Source organism: Phyllostomus discolor, chromosome 6, assembly GCF_004126475.2.
Source record: "Phyllostomus discolor isolate MPI-MPIP mPhyDis1 chromosome 6, mPhyDis1.pri.v3, whole genome shotgun sequence".
NCBI classification, from domain to species: Eukaryota; Metazoa; Chordata; class Mammalia; order Chiroptera; family Phyllostomidae; genus Phyllostomus; species Phyllostomus discolor.
In genome coordinates, this window is record NC_040908.2 from 80,468,695 (window position 1) to 80,493,670 (window position 24,976).

The 24,976-nt window shown below is 38.0% G+C and overlaps 1 protein-coding gene across 3 annotated transcripts in view; it reads right to left on the reverse strand.

The window, feature by feature from the left end:
• RNF214 (ring finger protein 214) overlaps positions 1 to 24,976 on the reverse strand; it is a 59,704-nt gene that overhangs the window by 22,983 nt on the left and 11,745 nt on the right. For all 3 annotated transcript variants that reach the window (XM_028515736.2, XM_028515735.2, XM_028515734.2), the window contains one exon: positions 24,505 to 24,644. In XM_028515736.2, coding sequence (XP_028371537.1) covers positions 24,505 to 24,644 — 140 coding nt within the window. The remainder of the gene's footprint in view (positions 1 to 24,504; positions 24,645 to 24,976) is intronic.

The window sequence follows — 24,976 nt, forward strand, 5'->3', positions numbered from 1 at the left end:
ATATAACTCGTGTAAACATGTATGCACCCGACATAGGAGCACCCACATGAGTACAGCAAATCTTGATGGACATAAAGGGAGAGATTGACAGTAATACAATCATAGTAGGGGATTTAAAAACCCTATTTGACGTCAATAGATAGCTATTCCAGACCAAAAATCAACAAGGAAATGGTGGCCTTAAATGACACACTAAATCAGATGGATTTAATAGATATCCTCAGAACACTGCACGATAAAGCATAGAATATATACACTTTTCAAGTGACATGGAAAATTTTCTAAGACCACATATTAAGACACTAAATGAATCTCAATAAATTTAAGAAGATTGAAATCATCTAGAATCTTCTCTGACCACAATGGTATGAAACTAAAAATCAATCACAAAAAAACCCCTAAAAAACACAAAAACACATGGAGGCTAAATAACATGTTACTAAGCAATGAATGGGTTAATGACAAGATCAAAAGAGAAATCAAAGACACCTTGAAACAAATGAAGGTGTAAGGACACAGCAACCCAAAATTTATGGAACACAGCAAAATTAGTTAGAAGAGGGAAATTCATAGCATTACAGGCTTATTTCCAACCAGAAAAAACTCAGAAAACCTAACTTTACTCTTAAAGGAACTTGAAAAAGAATAACAAATAAAACCCAAAGTGAGTAAAAGAGAGAAAAATAACAAAGATCGCAGCAGAAATAAATAATATAGAGTCTTAAAAATATATAAGAAAGGTCAATGAAACCAAGAGCTGGATGTTTAAGAAAATAAAGAAGACTGTCAAACCATTAGCTAGACTCATGCAGAAAAAAAGAAGACCCAAATAAATAAAATCAGAAATGAAAGAGAATTAACAACTGACACACACAAAAAAACACAATACAAAGGACAGTAAGAAAATATTACAAATAACTACATGCCAACAAACTGAGAATCTGGAAGAAATGGATAAATTCCTAGAAACATACAATCTTCCAAAACGGAAGCAGGAGGAATCAGAGAATCCAAAAAGACAGATTACAACTAGTGAAATGGAAGCAGTAATTCAAAAACTCCCAACAACAACAAAAAAATCACCTGGACCAGATGGCTTCACAGGTGAATTTTACCAAATATTCTAGGAACTGACATCTCTCCTCCTCAAACGATTCCAAAAAATTCAGGAGGAGGGAAGACTCTCAAGCTCATTTTACAAGGCAAGCATCCTAATTCCAAAACCAGTTAAAGCCACTGCAAACGAAAAAAATTACAGGTCAATATACCTGATGAATATAGATGCTAAAATCCTAAACAAAGTATTAGCAAACCAGATCCAGCAATACATTAAAAAGACCATACATAATGATCAAGTGGAATTTACTCTAGGTGTGTAAACCTGGTACAATATCCTCAAATCAATAAATGTGATACACCACATACATAAGATGAGAATAAAAATCATAGGATTATATCAATAGATGCAGAAAAAGAATTTGAAAAAAAATCCAGCACTAATTTATGATAAAAACTCTCATCACAGTGGGGACAGAGGGAACATATTCAAGGTAATAAAGGGTATATGACAAATCCACAGGCAACCTATTACCAAATGACCAAAGACTATGTTTCCTTTAAGATTGGGACAAGATGGGGATGTCCACCTTCACAACTCTTATTCAACACAGTAATGGAGGTCCTAGCCACTGCAATCCAACATGAAGAAGTAAAAGGCATCCAAACTGCAAAGAAAAAAGCAAAACTTGTCATTGTTTGAAGATGACATGATACTGTATATAGAGAACCCTAAAGATTCCACAAAAAAACTACTAGAACTGATAAATGAATTCTCTAAAATAGCAGGATACAAACTAAATATCCAAAAATCAGCTGCATTTCTATATAGCAATAGTGAACTATCAGAAAGGGAGAATAACCCTGGCTGGTGTGGCTCAGTGGATTGAGCACCAGCCTACGACCAAAATGTAATCGGTTTATTCCCGGTCAGGGCACATGCCAGGGTTACAGGTTTGGGACACCACAGGTGGGAAAAGCAGCCAATCAATGTTTCTCTTGCACATCGATGTTTCTCTCCCTCTTTCTCTCCCGCCCTAAAAATAAATAAAATCTTTTAAAAAAAAGGGAAACCAAGAAAACGATTCCTTTCACAAATACTTAAAAAATATATATACCCAGAAATAAATTCAATCAAGGATGTAAAAGACCTGTACTCAAGAAATTAAGACACTAAAGAAAAAAACTGAAGAAGATACAAATAAGTGGAAGTATATACCGTGCTCCTGGATAGGGAGAATTAACATCATTAAAATTTCCATACTACCAGGACTTCCAGCCAAGATGGAGGCATAGACAGATACACTGTGCCTCCTCGCACAACCAAAATAAAGACAACAACAATTCAGAAACAAAATAACAACCAGAACTGACAGAAAATTGAATTGTATGGAACTCTGACAACCAAGGAGTTAAAACAGACACATTCATCCAGACTGGTAGGAGAGGCAGAGTCGGGTGGCTGGGTGGCAAGAGAGGGGTCACGGCGGCTGGTGAATCCCGGGAAGGCAAGACAGCAGAGGGCAGGCAGGGTAGCAGCTGGCAGACCCTGGGCAGACCCTGGGCACGGGGTGGCAGCGGGCAGACCCAGCAAGGCAGCGATTGTGGAGTGGGGCATAGCACGCAAGGCAGCTGATCAGGTGGTCCCACATTTGCTCAGATAAACAAGGAGAAACTGGGGAGTGAGACAGACTGAGCGACCCAGGGTCCCAGTGTGGGAAAATAAAGCCTCAAAATACCAACTGATAACACCTGTGGGGGTTGTGATGCTGGGAGAGACTCCCAGCCTCACAGGAGAGTTCATTGGAGAGACCCACAGGGTCCTAGAACGTACGCAAGCCTACTCACATGGAAATCAGCACCAGGAAGACCCAGTTTGCTTGGGGGAAATGGCAGAAGGGACTGAATTCCAACAGAGAGTGGAGCAAGCGCCATTTATCCCTCTCTGACCCCTAACCTACATACACCATCAGAACCCAGCTACTGGTTGCCCGCCCTGGTGAACACCTAAGACTCCACTCCCATACGTAACAAGCATGTCAAGTCCAAAGAAAAGAAAAAAAAAAAGGCCCAAACAGAAGAACACATCAAAGCTCCAGAACAAATACAACTAAGTGACTAAGAGATAGCCAACCTATCAAATGCATAGTTCAAAGCACTGGTGATCAGGATGCTCACAGAATTGGTTGATTTTGGTCGCAAATTAGATGAAAAAAGGAAGGCTATGCTAAGTGAAATTAAGGAAAATGCACAGGGAACCAAGAGTGATGGAAAGAAAACTGGTTTCAAATCAATGGAGTAGACCAGAAGGAAGAAATAAACATTCAACCAGAACAGAATGAAGAAACAAGAATTTAAAAAATGAGGAGAGGCTTAGGAACCTACAGGACATCTTTAAACACTCCAACATCCGAATTATAGAGGTACCAGAAGGGGAAGAGGAAGAGCAACAAGTGGAAAAGTTATTTGAACAAATAATAAAGGAGAACTTCCCCAATCTGGCAAAGGAAATAGACTTCCAGGAAATCCAGGAAGCTCAGAGAGTCTCAAAGAAGTTGGACCCAAGGAGGAATTCACCAAGGCACATCATAATTACATTAGCCAAGGTAAAAGTGAGGGAGAGAATCCCAGAAGCAGCATGAGATAAGGAGAGAGTCACCTCCAAAGGAGTGCCCATTGGACTGTCAGCTGACTTCTCAAAAGAAACCTTGCAGGCAAGAAGGGGCTGGAAAGAAGTATTCAAGGTCATGAAAGGCAAGGACCTACATCCAAGATTGCTCTATCCAGCAAAGATTTCATTTAGAATGGAAGGGCAGATAAAGTGCTCCCCAGATAAGGTCAAGTTAAAGGAGTTCATCATCACCAAGCCCTTATTTTATGAAATTTTAAAGGGACTTATCTAAGAAAAAGAAGATAAAAAACATGTATAGTAAAAAGACAGCAAACTCACAGTTATTAACAACCACACCTAAAACAAAAGCAAATTAAGCAAACAACTAGAACAGGAAAAGAACCACAGAAGTGGAGATCACATGGAAGGTTAGCAACAGGGGAGCGGGAGGAGGAGAGGGGGGAAAAGGTACAGAGAATAAGTAGCATAGATGGTAGGTAGAAAATAGAGAGGGGGAGGGAAAGAATAGTATGGGAAATATAGAAGCTAAAGAACTTATGACCCATGGACATGAACTAAAGGTGGGCAATGTGGGTGGGAAAGGGTGTGCAGGGTGGAAGGGAATGAAGGGGGAAAATGGGACCAGTGTAATAGCATAATCAATAAAATGTATTAAAAACAAAACAAATTTCCATACTACCCAAAGGAATCTAAAAATTCAATGCAATTCCTATCACGATACCAATGGCATATTTCAGAGAAGAACATTCATAAATTTATAGGGAACCAAAAATGACTCCACATAGCCATAAGAATCTTTTTTTCTTTTCCATCCAGTTTTTAGAACTTTATTCTTTTTTTTTTAAAGATTTTTTATTTTTTTTTATTTTTAGAGAGGGAAGGGAGGGAGATAGAGAGAGAGAGAAACATCAATGTGCGGTTGCTGGGGCCATGGCCTGCAACCCAGGCATGTACCCTGGCTGGGAATCGAACCTGCGACACTTTGGTTCGCAGCCCGCGCTCCATCCACTGAGCTACGCCAGCCAGGGCCTTAGAACTTTATTCTTTTAAATATATTTTATTGATTATGCTATTATAGTTCTCCCACTTATTCCCCCTTTGATCCCCTCAACCCAGCACCTCCCATCCCGTACCACAATCCCCCACCTTAGCTCATGTCCACAAGTCATGCATATAAGTTCTTTGACTACTCCATTTCCTATACTATTCTTAAGATCTCCCTGCCTATCCTGTACCTACCAATTTGCACTTCTTAATCCCTGCACCTGTTCCCCCATTCTCTCCCTTCACCCTCCCAACTGGTAAACATCCAAATGATCTCCACCTCAACAATTCTGTTTCTGTTCTGCTTGTTTGCTTAGTTTGTTTTTTAGATTCAATTGTTGGCAGTTATGAATTCATTGCCATTTTAGTGTTCATGGTTTTGATCTTCTTTTTCTTAAACAAGTCACTTTAACATTTCATATACTAATGGCTTGGTTATATAATGCACTCCTTTAGTTCTACCTTGTCTGGTAAGCACTTTATCTGTCCTTCAATTCTAAATGATAGCTTTGCTGGATAGAGTAATCTAGGTTGTAGGTCCTTATTTCATTACTTTGAATACTTTTTGCCAGTCCCTTCTTGCTTGCAAGGTTTCTTTTGAGAAATCAGAGGACAGTCTGATGGGAACGCCTTTGTAGGTAACTGTCCACTTTTCTCTTGCTGCTTTCAAGATTCTCTCTTTATCTTTAATCTTTGGCATTTTAATTATGATGTGTCTTGGTGTGGTCCTCTCTGCATCCATCTTGTTTGGGACATGCTGTGTTTCCAGGCCTTGCATGTCTATTTCCTTCACCAATTTAGGGAAGTTTTTTCATTATTTTTTCATATAAGTTTTCAATTTCTTGTTCTTTCTCTTCTCCTTCTGGCACCCTTATGATTTGAATGTTGGTATGTTTAAAGTTGTCCCAGAGGCTCCTTACACCATTCTTGTTCTTTTGGATTATTTTTTCTTCTTGCTGTTCTGATTGAATGGTTTTTTCTTATGTTCCAAATCATTGATTTAAGTCCCAGCTTCATCCACTCCATTGTTGATTCCTTGTAAATTTTTCTTCATTTCTTATTGTAAGCTTATTGTAAACTTAATTTCTGCCTGGGTCTCTTGTGCTTTTGACATACCCAATTAGATCCTAGAGTATCCTAATAACCAGTGTTTTGAATTCTGCTTCTGACAGATTGCTTATGTGCATTTTGTTTAGTTCTTTTTCTGGAGTTTTGTTCTGGTCTTTCATTTGGGCAACATTTCTTTGTCTCCTCATTTTGGCAGCCTCCCTGTGTTTGTTTCTATGTATTAGGTAGAGCTGCTTTGCAGCTCTTTGTGGTATGGCATAATGTAGAAAAGCACACAGTAAGTTGGATGTGGCAGAGCCTTTGATAATTGCCAAGCACAGGGCAACCCTTGTGAACCTGGCTGATGGAGTCTCAGATATGGTGCTGCTCCCTCTCTGTATTGGGGTGGGATGGGAAAAGGAACAATGGCTGCTGCCTGGCCTCTGGAGTTTTGTACAGGAGGAAGCTGCTCCCTGGCACTCGCCCTGATGCCAGACACTTCAGTTTCCCCCCATGTGCCACTGGTGTCCTTCAAGCTGCTGCCCCAGTGATGGATCCCAGAGGGAGTGAGTCTGTGTAAGTCCTAAGTCCATTACAGGCCCTTTAAGAGGAGATGCCTCAGAATCCTGCAGTTTCTTCCACTGTCCCACCCACTACTGGTTTTTACAGCCCAAGGTTATGGGGATTTGAGGTCCTGGTCAAAAATGGCGGCAGCAGCTGGGTCCCCCTGGGTTTCTGAGCTGCTAGGTTGTTTCCGACCACAGCTAGCACTGTCTATGTCAAGTGGTGCCCACAGCGAAGAAGGCTCAGCTTGCATATGGAGGGCCCTTACCTACTTCATTGCGCTCCCCGGGGTGGGAGTGAACATGCTGAACGTCTTTCTGAAGTCACATCATAGAGAGCACAAAGAAACCTGAGTTCGTCACCTACCCCCATCTCCTCACCAGGTTCAAGCCCTTTCCCTGGGGAAATAGTAACCATACGGTTCCATAACCCTCACGTGAATCCACTTCCAACTGGCTACGAAGATAAAGAAAGAGAACCTAGACCACTGCCCAGTGGGGACCACAGCACTGGTTTGGACCATTACTCTGCACATGGACCAAAAAAGTGTATGGGACCTTAACCTAGATTAGAGTATACTAATCTTCTATCTCTTTGCTAATAGCAGGAGGTGGCTTAAATAAATTACTTAATCATGAAAAAAAAGTTATGGGGATTTATCTTCTGGCCCTGGAACCCTGGATTGGGTGGTATGGCATGGGGCTAGGATTCCTCACTCCTGAGATACCCCTCTTGATGTTTATCTACCACATGTGCATATGGGATGAGACTTTTCTGCGTCTCTGCCCCTCCTACCCATCTGAATGAATGTGACTTCTTTAATTCCTTGGTTGTTGGACTTCCACTACAGCTTGATTTTCTCACAGTTCTGGGTGATAGTTGTTTTGTAGTTTAGCTGTAATTTTTGCTGTGGTTGTGTGAGGAGGCAACTGTATTTACCTATGCCTCCATCTTGACCAGAAGTCACCAAGCAACTTCTGGTCAAGTTGGCCAACAATCTTGAGAAAGAAGAACAAAGTTGGAGGAATCACACTGCCTGGGTACCACACTATACTATAGGCCATAGTAATCAAAACAGCATGGTACTGGCATAAAAACACATGTAGATCAATGGAACAAAATAGAGAGCCCGGATATAAACCCACACCCTTATACTTTATAGTCCGTTAATATTTGACAAAAGAGGCAAAAATATACCTTGGGGTAAAGACAGTCTATTCAATAAATGGTGTTGGGAAAATTGGTCAGAAAGATGCAGAAAAAAAAAAAGAAAGAAAACAGACCACCTCCTTGCACGACACACAAGAATAAACTCAAAATGGATTAAACACAAATTTTAGACTCGAAACCATAAAAATCCTAGAAGAAGACACTGGCAGTAAAACCTCAGACATTTCTTGTAGCAATATTTTTTCTGACATAACTCCTTGGGCAAAGGAAATAAAAGACAGAAAAACAAGTGGGACCACATCAAACTAAAACGTTTTTTGCACAGCAAAGGAAGCCATCAACAAAATGAAAAGACAACCCACTGAATGGGACAACATATTCACCAATGATACATGTGATAAGGGTTAAATTCCAAAATTTGTAAAGAACTTATAAAACTAAACACCAAACAAACAAACAAACCAATTAAAAAATGGGCAAAGCACTTGAATAGATAACTCTCTAAAGAAGACATACACATGGCAATAGACATATAAAAACATGCTCAACTTCACTACTCATCAGAGAAATGCAAATTAAAATCACAATGAAATATCACCTCATACCTGTCAGAACAGCTATCATCAATAAATCAACAAACAAAGAGTGCTGGTGAGGATGTGGAGAAAAAGGAACCCTCATGCACTGTTGGTGGGAATGCAGATTGGTGCAGCCACTGTGGAAAGCAGTATGGAGTTACCTCAGAAAATTAAAAAATGGATATCTGCCTTATTACTCAGAAATTCCACTCCTGGAGGGTTATATCCAAAGAAGCCCTAAATATTAATTTGACAGAATATATGCCTCCCTCTGTTCATCGCAGCATTATTTACAATAGCTAAGACATGGAAGCAGTCCAAGTGTCCATTAATAGGTGAATGGATAAAAAAGCTGTGGTACATTTATGCAATAGAATACTAACTTCTTGGCCATAAAGAAGAAAATCTTACCCTTTACAACAGTAAGATAGATGTAGACAGAATTATGGTAAGTGAAACAGGCCAAAGAAAGAGAAGTACCATGGACTTCACTTACATGTGGAATCTAATGCACAAAATGAACTAACAAGCAAAATTGTGATAGACTCATGGATATAGGACAGACTGACAGCTTTTAGAGGGGAGGGGGATTGTGGGGCTGGGTGAAAAAGGTGAAGCGATTAAGAAAAAAAAGAAAAAGAAAAAACCTTCATAGATACAGCAGCAGTGTGGTTGGTGATTTCCAGAGGAAAGAAGGTTGGGGGAAAGTAGAACAGGGTATAAGGGCAATAAATCATGATGGAAGGAGACTTGACTTGGGGTAGTGAACACACAATACAATATACAAATAATGTAGTGTAAAACTGTACACCTGAAACCTATACAATTTTATTAAACAACGTCACTCAACAAATTCAATTAAAAACCTCACATGGATTATATCCCATCTAACTGATATTTACTGAGTTTAGTAGTACAAGTTAAACAGATTTAATTATGAAACCTGGTAAAAACAATCAAAAGATTCATGTCTTAGGCTAAGATTTTCTCCTTCCTGTACCTCTACTGTAAAATACAAAGTAACCTAGTAGTGTATATATGTGTGTGTTGTGTGTACTCTATACATACAAGAAAAAAATGTTCAGACATTCTGCTTATAAAATTTTTTCTAGTCATTAAATTAATACAAGAGTTTACTGTTTGAAAAAGAAAGAAAAATAGAAATATATATAATCATAGAAATATTAACATCCACCCCTCAGCAAGTGATATAAATAAATTTTTAAAAATCAGAAAAAAACAGAATGGTAATGCCTCTAAAAAAATTCCTTAAATAACATTAGCAAGACAAATCCAGAAATATGTAGAAACAATATATCTTATCCAAGTTGGGTTTGTCCCAAAAATGAAGGATTAACATCTGAAAATAAATTAATGCAACTCACAATATTATATCAAAGAGAAAAATCCTTTGATAATTTTAATAGATGCAGAAAAACCATTTTACAAAATTATGCACCCATTCATGTTAAAAACTCTCTGAAAAGCAGAAATGTAAGAGAACTTCCTCAATTTGATGAATGGCATCTACAAAAACCCTATAGCTATTATCAAACTAAATAGTAAAATATTCAACATTTTCCTGAAGAGCAAGAACAAGGCAACGATGTCCACTACTCTGCAACTTCTATTCAACATTGTGCTGGACGTCCCAGCCAGTGCAGTAATATTTGCAGGAAATAAAAGGCTTAAGATTTGAAAGTAAGAAAGAAAACTGTATATTTACAGAAGTCATGATTTGTATGTAGAAAATCCTAGGGAATCTATAAAACAACTAATATATGAATTTAGAAAAGTATCAAGTATAAGGTTACTATATAAAAATAAACTGTATGCTTAAGTTCTAGCAAGAAACAGTTGAAAAATTAAACTTTACTGACTTTTAGAGAGAGAAAGAGAGGGAAACATTGATATGAGAGAGAAACACCAATCAGTTGCCTCTCCTACACGCCCAGACAGTACAGAAACCACAACCTACACATGTGCCCTGACTGGGAATCGAACCAGAGACTTTTTGCTTTGCAGGACGATACCCAACCAAGCGAGCCACACTGGTCAGGACCAGATGGTAATTTTTTAAAAATCTGATTCTACTTAATATTAAAGAACATAAAATACTTAGGAATAAATTTCTTTAGGATTTTAAAGAAATATGTGTAAGACCTATACACTGATAATTATAAAATGTTGCTAATGTAAATAAAAAACTTTAAAAAATCCAAACATGTAACATATTTATGGATTGGATTATTCAATATTATTATATCAGTATCCCCTGCATATATCTATAGATTCAAGACAACTATATTTTCACCAATTTTCTTTTGCTTTAGTAGAAACTGACAAGCTGCTTTTAAAAATACATATGGAAATGCAAAAATAAGTATGGAAATGAAAAAATATATATAATATCCAAAGCAATGTTGAAGAAAAAAAGTAGACGACCTTACATTTTCTGATTTCATTATTTACTATAAAACCATAAAACCATAATAATTAAGACAGCATGATCTGGCATAAAGACAGACAAAAACATCAATGCAATAGACTAGTATTCAGAAATAGACCCACTATACAAATGACTCATACCATTTGGTTTTTAGTAAAGTGTACAGAAATTCAATGGGGAAAGGAAAGCCTTTTCAAGAAACGATGCTGGAACAACTTGATATTCGCATGGGAAAAAATGAGCCCGAACCCCTACTACCACACACAAAAATTAATCTGAGATGTGTCACAGACATAAAAACAAAAGCTAAAATGATACCCCTTCCATAAGAAAACATTGGAGAATATCTCTGGTACTTCAGAGTAGGAAAAGGTGTCACAGACAGGACAGAAAATGCAGTAACTATAAAAGAAAACTTGATATATTAGACATCATTGAAATTAAAATTTCTGTTCATCAAAAAATGCAATTAAAAATGAATGAGTCAGAGAGTAGGAGAAAATTTTCACAGAACATATGTTGGGTTGGCCAGAAAGTTCTTTTGTTTTTTCCCATAGGACAGCTCTAGTAGCACTTAGTTGTCTTTAGCTTCATTCGAAACTATTTTGTTAGATTGTATTGTGACAGCTGCCATATTAGTGTGCATTAAAAAAACTTGTGTGGCGATTATGATATTAGAGATAGAAGAAAGTAAGTGATATTTCTGGTATATTATGCTTTATTATTTCAAGAAAAGTAAAAATACAACTGAAACTCAAAACAAGATTTATGGAGTGTATAGAGAAGGTGCTGTGACTGATTAAACCTGTCAAAAGAGGTTTGCAAAGTTTTATGCTGGAGTTGCTCCACAGTCAGGTAGACCAGTTGAAGTTGATAGCCATCATATCAAGATCATAATTGGGAACAATCAACATCATACCATGTGGAAGACAGCTGACATACTGAAAATATCCAGATCAATAAAGTTATGTGAAAATGAAAAATGTTTCTTTTAGTTTACGGAAAACCTAAATGGACTCTTTGGCCCACCTGATAACTGACAAAGGACATATATGTGAAATGTTTGAAGAACTCACTACACAATAATAAAAAGCTCAGAACTCAACCAAAAAAAATTTTCACTGGGCACTTCACCAAAATAGATATATGAATGGCTAAAATCACATGAAAAAAGTGATCAGTATCATTAGTCATTAAGGAAAGGGAAATTTAAACCACAAGGAAATACCACGCTGTAACCACTTGAATGGCAAGGATATGAAACAACCAGAACTCTCATGCATTGTAGGTAGAGTATAAAATGGCATACCCACTTTGGAAATATATCTAGCCATTTCTTATAAAACCAAATATACATGGGTGGGCATAAGTAGGTTTATAGTTGTAATACAAAAATACAATAATAAATAATATTATAAGAATAAACTGTGTTTTGCATACTCCCAACTGTAAAGCCACTTTTGCCTACCATACAATTCAGCAATTCTACTCCTAGGAATTTATCCAAGAGAAATAGAAGTATATGTTCACACAAAGACTTGCACTTGAATGTCTCTAGCAGCTTTGTTCTTAATAATTAAAATCCGAAACTGCTGATGCCCATCAACAAAAGAATGGCTAAACAAATGGTGGTATACTGAAAGGAATAATATTTGACAATAAAAAGAGACACACTGGGTGAGCGTCAAAAGCATTCAAAATCTGAATGAAGTCCTACATAAAAGCAAACATATTGTATGAGTTCATCTATGTGATGTTCTAGAAAAAGCAGAATTCATTTATGGCAAGACTACTGAACAGTGGTTGCCTTTGGCAGAATTGGGACAGGGAGTGACTAAAAAGGTGCACTAGAGAACCATCTGATTTAACAGTAGTATTTCCTGTATTTTTACCAGGTTTGATTTATACAGGTACATACATTTATCAAAACTCATTCAATGGTAGCCCTCACCATTATGGTTCAGCTGGTTAGGCATCATCTCACAAAGCAAAAAGGTCACCAGTTCAATTCCTGGTCAGGGAACATGCCTGGGTTTTGGGCCTAATCCTCAGCTGGTTTGTGTGTGAGAAGCAGAGATTAAGGTTTCTCATATCAGTGTTTCTCTCCCTCTCTTTCTCCCTCCCTTGCCCTCTCTCTAAAAATAAATAAATAAAATCTTTTTAGAAAAAAAAAACATTCAATGGTACACTTAAAATTTATATATTTAACTGCATATACTTTATTACTAAAAAGGAAATGCAAATAATATTAAACTCTAATTAATAATATGTTTATGGGTTCAGAGGTGAAGTTATTGGTGAATGCAACTTACTCTGATACACATCAAAAAAAGAAAAGATGAAGCAATGACTGGATAGAGGGGTGGACAGATGGAAAGATATTACTGAAACAAACTTAGCAGAATGTTAATTGCTGAATCTAGGTGGCAAATGTTTATATACAATACTTTTAGCTTCTCCTAGTATCTGAAATTTTCATACTAAGATATTGGGGGAAAACAAGTCTACTAATTTTTTTTTAAAGATTTTATTTATTTATTTTTAGAGAGGGGGGGGGAGAGAGAGAGAGAGAGAGAGAGACAGAGAGACAGAGAGAGAGAGAGAGAAAGAGACAGACATCAATGTGTGGTTGCTGGGGGTTATGGCCTGCAACCCAGGAATGTACCCTGGCTGGGAATTGAACCTGGGACACTTTGGTTCCCAGCCCGCGCTCAATCCACTGAGCTATGCCAGCCAGGGTACAAGTCTACTAATTTAATTCCCCTGCCTAAAAATCCCACTGGTTACACTCAATAATTGCCATGGCCTTCATTCAGACCTGGTTCTCATTTTTACTTCCCAGCTGTTTCTGACACTGTTAATCATCTTCTCGCTTTTGAAATTCTATTATACTATTCTGAACTTTCCCTTCATTTCTGATTATTCTTTTTGCCTTCTTTCTACTCCCAAACTGTAGGTGTACATCAGGGTTCAGAACTGAGCCCTACCCTAAACTTTTTCCTACAGAAAATTCACTTCCATAGTTTTCACTATCGTCTCTATGCAGTCAACACCAAATTGAGACATAGCATCTCTTCTGTGTTCAAGTCTCCCATTTCCAATTGCCTACTGAGTGTTTTAACTCATATATCCCATAAAATCAAATTTATTATTTTTTATATTTAAAAATATTTTATTTTTATTATTTATTTACCCATTTATTTTAGAGAGAGAGGAAAGAGGGAGAAGAGAGGCTGAGAAACATCAACTGGCTGCCTTCTGCAAGCACCCTTACCAAGGATGGAGGACAGAGCCCACAACTTAGGCATGTGCACTGACTGGGAATTGAACTGGCAACCTTTTGGTTTGCAGAATGACACCCAACCAACTGAGCTACACTGGTCGGGGGCCCAAATTTATTATTCTAAGTGCAGAACTTACAACTGGAATTCTAATTCCCAATTACTGTCCATGTGGCACACAGTTACCCAGGGTCAAAATAATGACTTTTTTTTTAACTTCTTTCTCTGTCCTAATGTTTAAAATAATCAAACACCAATTCCTCATGAATGTATTTCTTCCTTTTCATTCCACCATCAGAATCTTATAATGACCCTTTTAAACTCACCTTGTAAGAGCTGGATGGTTGATATCCCAGCCTCTGTTTCTCCCCACAATTTATCCTGCGTATTTCTAAAACATCTCTAATCATGTGTCTCCTATTTATATAACTTCTATGATTTCCTATAAAAGACAGTAATACATGCTGAGCAGAAAAAGTTGAATAAGATTTGTTACTTGCACCCCTTCCAGTATGGCTCAGTTGTTTGGGCATCGTCCCACAAACAGAAAGGTCACTAGCTTGATTCCCAGTCAGGCATGTGCATGGGTTGCAGGTTCAGTCCCCTCGAGGCACATATAGAAATAGCCGACTGATGTTTCTCTCTCACATCGATGTTTCTCTCCCTCTTGCATTCTCCCTACCTTCCCCTCTCTCTACAATCAAAAATAAAAATAAAGTTAAAAAATTTATTATTTGCTGTGGTAGAAAATCTCTAAAGATGGACCTCTTCCAATGAATCAGGCCTCCTGGTGTTCATGTTCTTGGGAATCCCCTCCAACACTAAATGTGAGCTAGCCCTCTGACTCACTTTAACCAACAGAATGCCACAGAAGGAGCATTGTTCCAGTGCCAAGTCTACACCCTAAGAAAGCCTGGAAACTTCCACTTTTGCATTCCCAGGAGCTGTGAGCCACCAAGAAATCTGGCTTCTCTGCTGAAAAGGCCACCTGGAGAGGAAAAAGCCCCGAGGAAACATGGAGAGAGAGGGAGAAAGTCCTATATATCCTAGTGTCCCAGCTGAGCCATCTTGGATGTTCTAGGCCCAGCCACCACCTGACTGCAGCTACAGAAATGACTCCAAAGAAAACTAGCAGAACCACCAAAGATTCAATCACCCAAAGAATTTTGAGAAATAATAAATTACTCATTTTAAGACATTAAGTTACAATGGTTTTTTTACACAGCGGGAGATAATCAAAATAACTATCCTTAAGAAGCTAACTAGGAATCTAATGAACAAACTGACCTAACAAGGAAAATGGGGACAGACTCACAGATAGAGAGCAGGATGACAGCTAAGGGGAGGGGAGGTTAGGGGGTAGAGAGACTGAGCAAAAAGGAAAAAGGACTTATGGACATGGTTAACAGTGTGGTGACTGCAGAGGAGAGAGAGGTATAAGGGGACGAAATAGTGATGGGAACAATAAAATAAAGATTAAATTAAAAAAATTGGAATATGTTGAGAAAGATGAATGTCTTTTCTTTAAAAAAAATGGAGTAAGTGTAAATAAAGTCTCAAGAGAAAAGTGGGAGAAAGGAATACTTAGCAAGAAAAATAGAGTTCCTAACCATGAAAAGATTCATTTATACTCTGATTACGAAAAAAATTTGGCCAGGCCATTTGGATTCCAAGTTTAAGAAAGCAATGTTCATTGCTGAATATACCAATGTGCTATTCTTTTATCTATACTTGGCTTAATGTGTACACTATTCTTTCTATAGACATTGTCATCAGTTTTTCATTTTAATTTTTACTTTTTAAAATTACTCATTCAGATACTGTTAAACGTCAAATAATTCTGCAAGCTTATGAATAGAGCAACTCCTCCCACCCTGCAATTCCTTACACAACACAGGCCACAGGTGGCAAACACAAGTCCTGCAGGCCGAATCCGGCCCTCTACCTTGTTTTGTCCAGCCTGGCACCTTGTTTCTACCTGGCAGCAGTGCCAAGCTCTCGCTTAACTGTTAAGGAGTAGCTACATTCATACAGTCCTAAAATTACATTTGGTCCTTTGAAGGCAACCTCGAGGCTGATGTGGCCCCCGGTGAAAATGAATTTGACACCCCTGTCATAGGCTCTTACCTCCTTTAGCCATTTTAGTTTTTAATTCTTTTTTTCTAATAGTTGTCTCCATACTTTGAAATAACAAGCTTGTAAGTTTATTAATTTTTCAATTTCAAAGTTATTGGGTTTTCTCTATGAAAAATGATGTTCTATAAGTATTTTACCACTTGTAGACTTACAAGTGTAAGTGCAAGTCACTTACTCACCAACTTTTCAATAAAACTCTCCCACCATAAAAAAAAAAAGAAAGAAAGAATGAAGAAGAAGCTAACTATATGGGGAAGCATTCAAGTGAATAAAAAAGACTTTCAGAGGAACATGGTAAGATAGAAGCATACACACCATGCTAGATTAGCATGGAAGAAAGTCATCCAAAATGGTTAGGGTGTGGGAAAGGGAGGAAAAAAGGAGTATCTGGGGAAGCTTTCTAGAGCAGACAATACAGGCTGAGTTTTAAATGAGTTCAGGAAACTGCATGTAGTATTTAAACCAGAATGGTGGTTTGAGGGAGTGGCGAAAAAAACATGACATAAACAGGGACTAGGTAACTGAAAGCCTTTTATCCAAAGAGCTTAAACTTTATTCTAAAAACAATATAGAACTATGAAGGATTTTAGGCAAGGAAATCACATTATCAGAACTGTATCTTAGAAATATTTCTAGGGAGGCAGACTAGAGGCAAAGTTTAGCAGCCAATTTCAGTAATCTAGAACTGATGAGAACCTGAACTGACAGTGGCAGAGTGAATGGAGAAAAAGGAATAATTAAGTATCTACAGAACTTGGTAAATGCACATGTGGTGGAGAGGTGCTAAGAGAGAGAGTAGTTTAGGATGACTCCCAGTTATTCTGCTTAGGCAATGGAGGAGATAGTGGCGCCAACTATGGAGGAATGGTGGAAGCAAAAGTGAATTAAATTCACATACAGGTAGTAAGTTTAGATTCAGGCACAAAGACAGAAAGAAAGGACAGCTGTATTTGCTGAGAGGAAACTAAAGGAAGTTTTACTTGATGGCCTCTATTTTTTCAGTGAAATAAAAATAAAAAGATCATTTGCTAAGATTAAGGAGAAAAATGGTAGAGACAAGAGGCTTAGAAAGAAAAGTTACAATGTTTGGAACAGGCTTCAGAGGCAAAGGGTGCTGTAGGGACCCAGGTAATGTTGGAAATCATAGATTTATCCTATGACACATAGTTGTATGATTTTCTCCAGCAGCACTCAGCAGCCCAGGGATAAGAGTAGAGACATCAGGTGAGTAACTTGACTCAGAACTGGAGTACTTTGGGAAAGTGAAAGGAAAGGAACAAGGCACCACAGAACTGATTGTAATGATAAGGAAATAATTCAAGTATTGAGCCATGCATGTAGGCTGTCTAAAAAAATGGTCCCAGGGGCCTAAAGCCTAGTATAAACAGAGTGAGGTCACTGAACAAGAAAGTGGCCTTGATGTGGTCAAAGTGTAGATTTATTGGGAATGACACAGAAAGCTGGAAAGACTGAAGGCTGAGGTCAAAGTATGGGATGCTGCAACAACAACCTGCCTCACTGCTATTGCACGTAAGAAACACTCACTAGGTTTACTGATCACTAGAAAAATTATTAGGGGTTCAAAGCATACCAATTAAATAAACAAGCATTCGGTGAGAAATTTCTAAAATGAGTCCTCATGAACCATCAATTTCAATTTGGCATAGATGCTTATATCATATCCGAAGTAATGTTTCCAACAATCATTCCCCTGATCTGCTACTTATCAATCATTCTATCACATGAGTTCATCAGGCAAGCTCAGACTATTAAAAAAAAAATCATGCTTGATGCTGCAGTTTTTCTGCTACTTGTTCTAAGCTAGTACTTCTATAAATCAATTGATGAGGTCTTTTAAACTGCAAGTTCACCATCTTATATTCTGAAAGAGCCATACTTGCTGCCATTCTCGATGAGTCACTATTAAAGGCAGGGAGCTTAAAAAGAAGTTCTGCCCTGGAAGAGTACTAGCACGCAAGCCTAACCTTTCTAATGGCAGCAATAACTTTGAAAGATGAAAGGTGGAAACTAGAAAGTGTCTTCACAAAAAGCAAGACAGCATCCATGACAAAGGATCCAGGTGTCCAAAAAAAAATCAAACACATAACTAACCTGGATATTTGAGTTTTTCTGGTCAGTTCAGGGTGTCTTATTTAAAAATTTAAGTATGTTAAAATGCATAGTGACTATCTCCAAATGGTACATAATGATGTCACCATATAATATCAATGAAAAATTCTCTTAATTTCCTATGCAATAGTTCAACAAATAATTTTCAAATAATTATCAGATATATAAGAATAAAAAAAGTTTTTTTTAGTATGCATACAGAGTTGGCCAAAAAGTTTGTTTGGTTTTCTTCTGTAAGATGGCTCTAGTAGCACTTAGTTGTCTATAACTTCTTTCGAAACAATTGTTAGATTGTATTGTGACAGCTGTCACATCAGTGTGTATTTACAAAAAAAACTTATCAAAATCGGTGAATTTTTGTGTAGTCATTTTAATATTGAAGACAGAAGAAAATAAGCGACATTTTCAGCATATTCTGCGTTCTTATTTCAAGAAAGGTAAAAACGCAACTGAAACACAAAAAAAGATTTGTGTGGTGTATGCAGAAGGTGCTGTGACTGATCGAACATGGTCTGAGAAGTTTCATGCTGGAGATTTCTTGCTGATGCTCCACAGTTAGGTAGACAAACTGAAGTTGATAGCAATCAAATCAAGACATTAACTGAGAACAATCAATGTTATACCATGCAGGAGATAGCTGACATACTCAAAATATCCAAAACAATAAAGTTATTGATGACAATGAAAAATGTGTCTTTCATTTAATGGAAAAAAACACATGCACATTTTGGCCAACCCAATATATAGGGATCTGGCAGAAGTAATGTCTGTTTGAATGTGGTTGGTAGATTAATAATATGAGTGTAATAAAAAAAGGATTAGAGACTTCCAAGCAAGATGGAGGCACAGGTAGACATGCTTTATTTCTTCATACAACCAAAAGGAGGACAATAACCAATTTTAAAAGAAAAGACAACTAGAACTGCCAATATTGAACTATATGAAAGGCTGATAACCAAGGGGTTAAAGAAGAAACATTCATTCAGACTGGTAAGTGGGATGGACATGGGCAGCAGGGGTAAAGAGGACACATGGCAAGGTAACAGACTGGGCAGGCAAGGAGGTGGCTGGCAGACCAGGTGGTCCCACATTTGCATGTGGATAAGCTGGGAGGAATAACTAGGGAGCGAGACAGACTGTGCAACCCAGGGTCCCAGCATGGGAAACTAAAGCCTCAAAACCTCTGGCTGTAAAAATCCATGGGGGTTGCAGCAACAAGAGAAACTCCCAGCCTCACAGCAGAGTTAGTTTGAGTGACCTACAGGGTCCTAGAACATACACAAACCCACCCACTTGGGAATCAGCACCAGAAAAGCCCAATTTGCTTGTGGATAGCAAGGGAAATCACTGAAAGTGGAGCAAGAGCCAAGCAAGTGACACTGTTCCTTCTCTGACCCCTCCCCCACACACAGAGCCAAAATGCAGCAATGTGGGTTGCCCCACCCTGGCAAATACCTAAGGCTCCGCCCCCTTACAACAGAACAGGCGGACCAAGACAAAGAAACACGCCCAAAGGAAAGAACAGACCAAAACTCCAGAGAAAGAACTAAGTGACGAGGAGATAGCCAATAAATATCAGGTGAACAGTTCAAAACACTGCTAATCAGGATGCTCACAGAAATCACTGATCATGGATGCAAAACAGAGGAAGAATTGAAAGCTATACAAATTGAAATAAAGCAAAATATACAGGAAACCAACAGTGAAGGGAAGAAAACCAGGCCTCAAATCAATAATCTGGACTAGGAGGAAGAAAGAAACATTCAACCAGAACAGAATGAAGAAACAAAAATTTTAAAAAATAAGGAGAGGCTTAGGAACCTCCAGGACATCTTCAAACGTTTCAACATCTGAATCATAAGGGTGCCAGAAGGAGAAGAGGAAGCAAGAAATTAAAAACTTACTTGAGAGCCCTGGCTGGCGTAGCTCAGTGGATGGAGCGCGGGCTGGGAACCAAAGTGTCCCAGGTTCGATTCCCAGCCAGGGTACATGCCTGGGTTGCAGGCCATAACCCCCAGCAACTGAACATTGATGTCTCTCTCTCTCTCTCTCTCTCTCTCTCTCTCTCAAAATAAATAAAATCTTTAAAAAAAAACTTACTTGAATATATAATGAAGGAAAACTTCCCCATTCTGGCAAAGGAAATACACTTCCAGGAAGTTCAGGAAGCTCAGAGAGTTCCCGAAGGAGTTGGACCCAAGGAGGAACACACCAAAACACATCATAATTGCATTACCCAAGATTAAAGATAAGGAAAGAATCTTAAAAAAAACAAGAGAAAGGGAGACAGTTACCTACAAAGGAGTTCCCATAAGACTATCAGCTGATTTCTCAAAAGAAACCTTGCAAGCAAGAAGGGATTGGAAAGAGGTATTCCAAGACATGGAAGGCAAGGACCTGAATCCAAGATTCTTCTATCCAGCACAGCTATCATTTAGAATGGAAGGGCAGATCAAGTGCTTCCCAGCTATGGTCAAGTTAAAGGAGTTCATCATCACCAAGCCCTTATTATATCAAATATTAAAGGGACTTACCTAAGAAAAAGATCAAAAGTATGAACAGTAAAATGACAACAAACTCATAACTATCAACAATTGAACCTAATAAACAAAACAAAAACAAACTAAGCAAACAACTAGAACAGGAACAGAATCATAGAAATGTAGATCACATGGTGGGTTATCAGTGGGGAGGGGGAGAATGTGGGAAAAGGTATATGGAATAAGAAGAGTAAATGGTAGGTACAAAATAGACAGGGGGAGGTTAAGAATAGTATAGGACACGGAGAAGCCGAAGAACTTACATGTACAACCCATGGACAGAAGTAAGGCAGGGAATGCTGGTGGGAAGGCAGGTGCAGGGTGGAGAGGGATAAAGGGGGAGAAAAAAATGGGAGAACTGTAATAGCATAATCAATAAAATATACTTAAAAATAATATGGGTATAATAATTTATCATTTAAATGTGAATATTTCACCTGAAATATCATATGGTGTGCTTCAGTGTGATATTGTTACAGAATTATATCCTTTTGTAATAAAAAGGGGGGTTATTTGTGCCTGTATATATATAGAGAATCCTTTACAATATAAATGGCCAACAAAAACATATACAAATAGAAAAATTCAAAGTACAATATAAAAATAGTTGTTAAATGAGCAGAGAGGTATATTGGTGTTCTGAGGATAAAAAATTAGTTCAGGCAGAAATATGAGGAAGATTGTGAAAGCAGGTAGAATTTAAGTTGAAACGTATGAGTAAAATAGATAAGACATCTTATAACAGAACCCCATTTTCCAAAAGAATCCCAATTTTTTTTAGCCAGAAATATGGGAATTACTCTAACTTTTCCCTGCCCACCTACTGGTGCTACCCCCAATATCTTACAAACATGTTTACATCTTGCCTCCCCATTGACAGCGTCTTAGTTTTGGCCACTATTATTCTAAACTAAGTCCTGACAGATCAGCCTCCTAAAGGGTCCTCTACACTATGCCAAATCCATTTTCCAACTGCCTAAGTCATCAATCTAAAATATAAATCTCATCCTTTGTTACCCCTTCTTCCCTGAAATCCTTCCACTATCAGGGAAAAAACCCAAACTCCCTAATGCAGTGAGTCTTCTGTGATCTGGTTTCTACTACTCTGCTAGCCTCATTCCTCTCTACCTCACATCTCAGTTGCTATTCTCCCTGGGAGGCCCTTCCTGCATTGTCTTTTTCCGGTTCTTTGCCTGGCTAATTTCTGCCACTGCAACTTTTTCCTTGAAAGTTTCAAACAGAAAAGTTAATACAATAGTACAATGAGGGAGCAGGAAGGGGGTTAATGGTGGAAAGAAGGGGAAGGGACTAGTCAAAGCACAGGTATGAAGGACCCATGGACATGGACAACAGTGTGGGAATTGACTGTGGGAGCGGGGACTGGGCAGAGGAGGGCAAACAGGGAAAATTGGGACAATTATAATAGAATAACAATAAAAAATTTTAAAAATAGTACAATGAATATGCCTTTCATCTAGATTCACCAGTTGTGATACTTTGTTTTGCTATATTTACTTTACCTCTCTCTTTGAACCACCTAAAAGTTAAGACATCACAAAACCTAACCCCTAAAACTTTAGCAAGAACAACCCTCTACAGATCCACAAATACCATAATCATACTCAAAATATTTAGCATTTGACAGTATTACCTAATATGTAGTCTACATTCAAATGCTCCTAATTATTCCAAAATGCCCTGTACAGTTTACTTAGCCCAGGATCAAACCTAGGTAATACACTGCATTGGTGGTAGTTTCCCCTTATCTTTTAGGACTTAATTTTGGAATCATTTCCTCTGGGAAATCCTCTCTGACTTCCCCTACCCAGTCTGGATTACATGCTTCATCTAAATGTTTTCATACCACCACTATCATGGTATCATAATGCTATTTTGTAAATATCTATTTATTTACCTATTTCCCCTATTAAACAAAAAGCTCCTTGGGGGTTTTTATTCTCTTTATTTATTTATTTTTAGAGAGGGGAAAGAAGGAAGAAAAAGAGCGAGAGAAACATCAATGTGTGGTTGCCTCCTGCACACTCCCCACACCAGGGACCCAGCCCGCAACCCAGGTATGTGCCCTAGACTGGGAATCAGGTCTGCAGAGGGGTGCTCAATCCACTGAGCCACACCTGCCAGGGCACCTTGAGGGCTTTTTATTCTCCAGACCCAGACTGTCTGGCTCACAGCAGACATTCAATAAAGGTTGGTTGAATGAATGAATGAATGAATGAAAGAGCTATGAATAGCAAACATGTCCATTATGGACTGAATTGTGCCCACCCCTCCAATTCATATGTTAAAGTCTTAACTCACAATGTGTATTTGGAGCTAGGGTGTTCAAGGAGGTAATTAAAGTTAAATGATGTCATTAGAATGGGACTCTAATTCAATAAGACTGGTGTCCTTATAGGAAGAAGAGACACCAGAAGTGTGCAAGCACAGAGAAAAGGCCATGTGAATATAACACGAAGGAAGCTGTGTCTGCAAGCCAACAAGAGAGGTCTTACCAGAAACCAACCCTGCCAGCAAGGTGATGTTGGACTTCAAGCCTCTGCAACTATGAGGAAGTAAATTTCTTCCTCATAGCCACCCAGTCTATGGTATTCTGTTATGGCAGCCTGAGCATACCAACGCAATGACCAAAATTTTGTGCCCACGATTCCCATCATAAATGGAATGCTAAACAAAACTTATACCACTGCTAGAACAAAGATCTGCAGAGAAGACTTCTTTTCCTACTTCTGGAAAAATGAACCCCAAATTTAATAGAAAGAATAACAGAAAGCATGACATATATAAAAAAAACCCAATTAGATCTTCAAGGCTACAAGCAGAAAATTGTTAGTATCTATCAGCAACTGTAGCTATCCAATCAGATGGTAAAAAAAGATAGAAATATGTAGAATATATAGAGCACATGTCAAAAGGAAATCTGTCATGGAGCTTAGAATAAAATTATAAACTTACCTTCCCAATTTCTGCTCTTTAAGATACCCGCTGCTAAGCTGCTTACATGCACCTATCCGTGCCTCATCTTCCCCATGTAGACTACAAAGGCAATGACCTTATTGGGTGGTGGTGGTAGCTGCTTTGATCAATAAGCCTACTACAGTGTTCTGCTTCTAACACACTTTTTATAACTGCTGGCATATGAATCATCATGGACAACTTATCCATCTTCTAATCACTATCACTAGATTCTCAGTAGAACAACTGATTGGTCTTTAGGCCCTCTTCCAAACATTCTTTCTCATGTTGACCTTTTATAATCATCTTTCATACTTGGAAAATGATTCAGCCAAATGAGCTTGCTACTTTTCACTTAGCTCATTCACACATTAGCAAGCCAAGATTTTCTTGAAAAATAAAAATGTGTTTTAGTAGAATTTAAATAAAATCATCACAGTATTTCACAGCTATCTTGATTTCCAAACAGCTCAGATTAGGAAGCTTGAAAAATTGAAAATTTGGTTGACTTCTATGCCCACCTTATTCTTGCTCCAGTACCCAGAAGAGGATACAGATCCACTAAGTAATTTTTTCCAAACAGCTTACAAGGTTACCTTTAAAGTTTGCTTTTGGTGCTGAATAGCATAAATACAATCAAAGTATTCTCATAGCCGAAACTTTTTTTAAAAAAATCAAGTTTTAAAGCAAGTAAAATAAGTGTTAGATGCATATCAAAATCTTGATCAAACTTGGGACCCAACAATTACCTGCTTTTATTCCAAAGGCTACAATCATTAGAGGATATTTATTTGTGTACTTGTTTTTGAAATAAAAATTAGACTGAAAGAAACTGGAAATACAAACAAGACTGGTCCCTTATGCACATACACATAGGTTTTTTACTCTTAAAAGCATCATTTACCTTCTGCCCTTCTCACAAAGTTTCTCAATTTCAGCTTTCAGATCCTGCTCCTTCTGCAAAAACTCTTTCTTTTCTTTCTCTATCTTCTTCTTTGTCTCTTCTCGCTTTATTGTCACATCCTGGATAGCCTTTAATATCTCCTGAGTCCCATACAATTACAATCACACACAAATAAGGAAGGAAATAAATTAGTTATTTTGGTCTGAAAGTTATTTTCAACTATCACACATTAACATATTGACTTTAGTAAATTCAAACTGAATTGAAAGAATCTGGTTGATGAATGGCTCCAAAAGCCAGTATTGAGATGTAAGGAAGACAGTTAAAATAAAGCAGATTTCAATTCAACAGGAGAAAATATTTTCTAACTGCTCAAAAATGGAATTTACCGCCTTGTGAAGCAATAAGCTCTCCTCTACTGGTGTTCAAATAAAGGCTGAATGAACCTGTCAAGAATGTTGAGAAAGGTATT